The 6275-nt window shown below is 38.0% G+C and overlaps 1 protein-coding gene across 4 annotated transcripts in view; it reads left to right on the top strand.

The window, feature by feature from the left end:
• usp25 (ubiquitin specific peptidase 25) overlaps positions 1-6275 on the top strand; it is a 49491-nt gene that overhangs the window by 19967 nt on the left and 23249 nt on the right. For all 4 annotated transcript variants that reach the window (XM_015379722.1, XM_015379720.1, XM_015379719.1 and 1 more), the window contains exons 9-11: positions 302-375; positions 2699-2850; positions 6094-6221. In XM_015379722.1, coding sequence (XP_015235208.1) covers positions 302-375; positions 2699-2850; positions 6094-6221 — 354 coding nt within the window. The remainder of the gene's footprint in view (positions 1-301; positions 376-2698; positions 2851-6093; positions 6222-6275) is intronic.

Raw genomic sequence — 6275 nt, 5'->3', positions numbered from 1 at the left:
CAAGTGTAATAAGACCAAAATGCTGAATTCAAGTTTATTACACTTGTATAGATTTTCCTTTTTTGCAGTGTATAGTCACTGTAAAATTGTGGGTGGAAACTGTTTTTAAATCAATTCTAAAAGCAGCAGAAGATGCAAATATGAACAAGTTGACACAAAGGTTGAGATTTTGATGAGAGAACATCAGTGTTGAATAGTTAAAAGCTCTGAACTCACTGGTTTAAATAAGCTACCCTAATGCTGAGGCTTGGTGTAAAAATGAAGTCTGTCTTGTATTTTATGAAATTAAATTCTTTTGCAGTGTGGGAGAGAAGCCAAAGAATCCAATGGTGGAGCTTTTCTACGGCCGCTTCCTTGCTGTTGGTGTGTTAGAAGGTGAGATAAAGTATTTAATTTACAAAAATGAAGCGTAAATCTGACTTGGTGCTAAAGCATCCCAGATAAATTTAGCTTTGGTTGGCTCTGCTCTGATGTCAGCATCCACAAAGCAAGTGAGTCCTTGCCCCCAGTAATGAAAGGTGACTTTGTTCTAATGAGATGGGCTCCATGTAAAACAGCAGAGCAGTTACATTGATTGTGAGAGACCTTGATGGCTGATTGACATTGTATTTATTATGCACCAAAATACTGGCTCAGAGCCACCTAAAGCTGGACTCTGCTGCTCATAAAATGTTCTTTAATGCCTCATCTGTGTGTGTTGGACCAGGGACCATCATTAGGGGTTGGTGTTGAGACCTTAATGCAGATTTTTAAATAGTCCAGAAAAAGTGACAGCAGAACTATATAAATGACCATGAGTGGAATCATACTACTTTAAAAGAGTGATGTGTTTTAATACAAAGGAAATGGAATCCTGACAGCCTGTGTGCCACAACCTGTCATTTCAAACTCTATGAAATGTGAAAGTCAAATGACTATTAACTCTTTATTATGTGTTAGAATGAGAATAAACTGAATAAACAGAATCAAGATGTTAGTGTGCACACATAAAAATATTATAATATTTGAACTTTATTAATCTCGCACTGGAGAAATTCACCTCTGCATTTAACCCATCCCCTTAGGTAGCAGTGGGCTGCCATTGTTTGGTGCCCGGGGAGCAGTGTGAGGTTAAGCGTCTTGCTCTGGGACCCATAGTGAAGTCCGTGGGAGTGGGGCTTGAACCTAGAACCTCTGGATTCCAGGCACAAAGCGGTTTTCATGTTAGTAATCCAAACTGCAGGCACCAGGATAATAAAAGCAACATGTTTTGCTGACAGATTTCGGCATTTTAAGTTAATTTAGGCGTTATTAAATTGTTTCAGAGGAGTGATCATAGTGATCTGTATCATCAGCAGTGCTGTGTCTTTCTACCTGCCAGCTCCCAGATCACCTTCTTTGATTCATTTGATGTGGCGCATCAAGCACCAAAAGTTCAATTTTTCCAACTCAAGCAGCAGCTGCGTTTGCGGCTCAAGACGTGCTGCAGGACGTTTTGCTGCGCCTTGACGCGCGTCAACCATTGACTTTGCATGTAAACTAGCTGCTCCTGCTGCTTTTGGTGTGAACGTAGCATAACAGTTGTCTAGCAGTGTCCCTGTATAAACAGGCTGCAGCAGCAAATAGAGACATCCCAGGAGCTCCGAATAGAATCAGCTCAGGCTAACAACAGGAGGATAGAGAAAGATTTCACAGGTTTTATTAGACTTGGATTTAGGGATTCATTTATAAAAGTTGAAGGTGTGTTAAGCTCATGGAGAAACAGCCATGTTCTTTGGAATTGAATAATGCATTTAAAATATTAGTGATAACATAAAAATAGGACCATTTATATGTTTGATCTTTGTTTTGAAACAGATCATTTGTTTATTAGTTCGATTTAATCTTGTTTTAGCAGTGGCTCTGATTTATATGACATTGGCTAGGTTTTATCTTTTTGTCTCCTAGTAACCTCTTTTTTGTGTATAGCTTTGAAATTTAAACAGACTGAACTATTTAAGTAAATGATGTGGCGTAGATTCATGTTATAAGGAAAAGTGTGGGCAGCGATTAACCCTCTGTCTATATCAAGGATTAAGCAGCTTCTAATCTTATAGGTTTAATGGACCAAAGAAAATTGCTCTCTGAAAAGTCAGAATTTTTTTCCCAGAAATTTCTAAGACCACATGATGTGATTACAGAACATTTTAATGGAATCAGGCAAAACCCTCCTGATTAATTATCCAAGATTTAAGACCATCTGAAATGCTCCAGGGAACCAGCATGCTGAGCATGTTTGGTGGACGGGTTGGCGGAAGTTATTTTCTTTTGAATGTTTTTCAATGGCCACACATTTCTAAATCCAAACTGTCTAATGGATTAAATAATATCTGTATTCAGCCCTAAACAATCACTGGTGCTGAACTTTGAGTGATTGGAATTTTTCTTCATTTAGAAAGTTGTTCTAGATCTGCACCCCCTGCACATCTGTTTTAGTTCCACCCCTCTTGAAACGGTCCCTTTATGTATCTATTTATATGAATCATGTTATCATTGTTTGGTAGCAGGGGCCCCTGATTTTGATATTTTGCTCGAGAGTTCTGATTTATTTTGGCACACAGAGAATAAATTCAGGATTTTGTCTCGATCTAATCTTAATGCTAAGTTAACATGAAAGTTATAATAATAATTGTTTCAGATCTTAACTCAGTTTTTTTTTCTGCTGTTTGGGATTACACAGGTAAAAAATTTGAAAACACAGAGATGTTTGGTCAGTACCCCCTGCAGGTGAACGGCTTCAAGGACCTCCATGAATGTCTGGAAGCAGCGATGGTGGAGGGGGAGATCGAGTCACTTCACTCGGCTGAAAACTCAGCCAGATCTGGTCAAGAGGTAAGCGATGAAATGAGGTGTGAATACTTCTTCCTGCTGATCTGAACGCTGAATTTGACTCGTTGGGTGCATCCTTTTTTGTCTCCTTTAAAGCGTTGTGAGCAGGTTTTGGTGTCAGTTAAAAGCTAAAATGCGCGCCGTTATAATTATTTGTTAAAATTGTTGTTTTAGTGAGATTTTTTGCAACATATCTTCATTCTTATTCTTTCATTCTTATTCTAATTCTTAATCAACTTTATGAAAGAAGATATATCAGTTTGTTTTTTAAGCATAGGAAATGTTTTATTCCAGGAAAACATTAGTTCTATATTTAGGAATCAGAACTGGAGTTTCTGAGTTAAGTTTAACCTCTCTGGAAATGAACAATAGTAGTTGGTGAAAATACACGTCTGAAGAACTTTGTCAGATTGCTTCTCTGGAACTCTGGCTTTTTTGTGACACTTGCTCTATTTTGGATTTGCCCTCTGCTTTGCTGTAGCCTTCACTTCGCTGTCCCAGAGCAGCTGGCAGCAGCTAATTATCAGGTCCAGGTACAGCTGGAGTGCGTAGAGACAAATCCTCTGGCATCACTTAGGATCAAGGTGTTGGTGAAACATTAGAGAAATGTAAATCACTAAAAGTGATGTTTTAATGCAGAGAGATGTTCGGCAAAGTGCATCTGGAGAATATGCCTTCATTATTAAATAGGACCTTTCTGTTCCAACACTGAGAAACAAGTAGAACCTGTAAGCAAGGCTGATGCAATGCATCATTGCTGCCTTAGAAAGTACTGAGCAAAGCTGATGGGTTCATCAATGTTTTTTCAAACAGGGTGTCATCAGCCGCCCTGACAGGCAGCCCTTGATTAGTCAGCAGCATCAACACAGTATACCAAACAGCCCAACTACTTCCTTTAGAAGCCTTCACCTTTGAATCAGCTTAGATTGATGCAGAAATGGGCAGTGATCAAAAGGCAGACTTTGCTTTAACCAGGAAGTGGGTTTTTTTTTTAATATCACTTCATAGATTAAACATGCATGTGGAGCAGAGAAGCATATACAATGTTCTCATCTCATGACGTATGGCATTGAATGTGAAGAAATAACAATATTTCCTCACAACCCTGTCCTTTCTGACCACTTTTTAATAACTTTCAGGATTACTGTAAGAGGGTTCTCCTCCCCCAAAAGAAGGTTTCAGTTTGGCATATCATTATTAGATAGTGCAGTTTTAAATTTTAAAAAGAATCTTTTTCACTTTCTCTTTCCTCTGTGTCGCTGAGCATTGCTGTACGCGGCAAAAGTTTAGCTTGTGCTCCTTCACCGGTTGATGATTTTGTTGATGGGGTTACTAGTTCTCTGCATACTGCCTACTTTTAAAATTAAAAAATCTTAGAATACAAAATGTTTGCTCTCTGGTTTAATGCAGAGCTGCGATCTCTGAAGCAAAATGCTAGAAAACTGGAGAGAAAGTGGCGCTATACATGCCTATGGAAATCCTACCCAATCTGGAAAAATAGTTTACTGCTATATAAGAGGACCCTTCATAAAGTAGGAGCAGCAAAGTTCTCCTCATTAATAGTGGATTATAAGAATAATCCTTCATATCTCTTAATACAGTTGCCAAACTCACCTAGAACCATAGCTCTGTTGAACCTTCCATCCCGTCTGGTCTTAGCAGTAATGATTTTGTGGGATTCTTTATAAATAAGATTGATTTTGTTAAAAATAAGATCATTAACACTCCTCTTACTATGATTGGTTTATCTCTGGAAGGTGAGGCAGCGTTTGATTTAGCCATGGAATCCGTTAGCAAAACTATTGTCTTCATCTAAACCTTCAACTTGTATTTTAGATCCAGTTCCAACCAGGTCCTTTAAGCAGGTTTTCCCTTTGATCTCCTCCTCCATTTTAGATTAGATTAATCTCTCCCTGTTACATGGATATGTACCAAAGGCTTTTAAGGTTGCTTTAATTAAACCTTTACTTAAGAAACCATGACCCAGATGACTTGGTCAATTATAGAGCTATATCCAGTCTTCCTTTCTTATCTAACTTTCTTGAGAAAGTAGTTGCCAAACAAGTGCGCGACCACTTACACCATAATGAACTTTTTATAAGAGTTTCGGTCTGGCTTTAGAGCTCATCATAGCACTGAAACAGCTCTGGTGAAAGCCACTAATGATATTCTAATGGCCTCAGATAATGGACTTGTATCTGTACTTGTCCTGTTAGATCCCAGTCCTGCAGTTCATCATAATTTTCTTTTAGAGAGACTTGAATATTTTGTAGGAATTAAAGGAACAGCACTAGACTGGTTTAAATTGACCAATTTCAGTTTTTTTTTTTTTTCAAGGTTAATGATAAATCTTCCTCATCCTCCAGGGTTACTTGTGGAGTACCACAGGGATCAATGCTAGGACCAATTCTCTTTACTATATATGTGCTCCCAATTGGTTGAATTATTAGACAGCTGGGATTAATTTCCACTGTTATGCTGATGATACCCAGCTATATCTGTCTACAGATCCAGATAAAATTAACCCATTACATAGATTACAGGCATGTCTGGAGACATAAAAAACTGTATGACTCTTAACTTTCTACTCCTGAATGCAGACAAAATAGAATTTATAGTTTTTGGACCAGAGTCTTTGAAAAAGAAGTTTATTTGGATGGGATTAGATTGATCTGAGTTAATAAAGTAAACAATCTTGGTGTTATTTTTGATCAGGAACCTGTCATTTAAATCCCAATAAAGAGGTTTCTAGAATTTCCTTCTTTCATCTGCGGAATATTGCAAAAATCAGAAATATCCTGTCCAGGGTTGATGCTGAGAGACTAGTCCATGCATTTGTTACTTCAAGGCTTGACTATTGTAATTCTTTACTATCAGAATAGATCCACAAACTGTAGTTAAAAGCCTTCAGCTGATCCAAAATGCTGCAGCCAGAGTTCTGATGAAAATTAAAAAGAGAGATCATATCTCTCCTATCCTAGCTTCTCTTCATTGGCTTCCTGTTAAATCCAGAATAGAATTTAAAATCATCCTTCTCTTGTATAAAGCCTTTAATAACCAAGCTCCATCTGGACAGAAATCAAAGCAGTCCTGGCTGCACATTCTCCTCTTTTGGAATCTGTTGGTTACAATCACTAATTTTTTATCTTTATAGAATAATCCAAAACTGTTGGTGAAGTAGGAGTAAAATGTGTCTGGCTTTTTTTTATTTTGCGTTTCACTAAGTGACATCACATTTTATTCCAGCACTGGTTCACAGAACTCCCTCCTGTGTTGACCTTTGAACTATCAAGATTTGAGTTCAATCAAGCCCTGGGACGGCCCGAGAAGATCCACAATAAGCTAGAGTTTCCCTCCATGCTGTACATGGACAGGTGATGAAAACTACCAGTTTATCAAAGTGTTTACTGAGCTGAAGTCTAAAGGTA

The sequence above is a fragment of the Cyprinodon variegatus genome, unplaced genomic scaffold, assembly GCF_000732505.1.
Source record: "Cyprinodon variegatus isolate N-32 unplaced genomic scaffold, C_variegatus-1.0 Scaffold198, whole genome shotgun sequence".
NCBI lineage: Eukaryota > Metazoa > Chordata > Actinopteri > Cyprinodontiformes > Cyprinodontidae > Cyprinodon > Cyprinodon variegatus.
The sequence above is the reverse complement of the archived record's forward strand: the minus strand, read 5'-3'. Positions and strand labels throughout refer to the sequence as shown.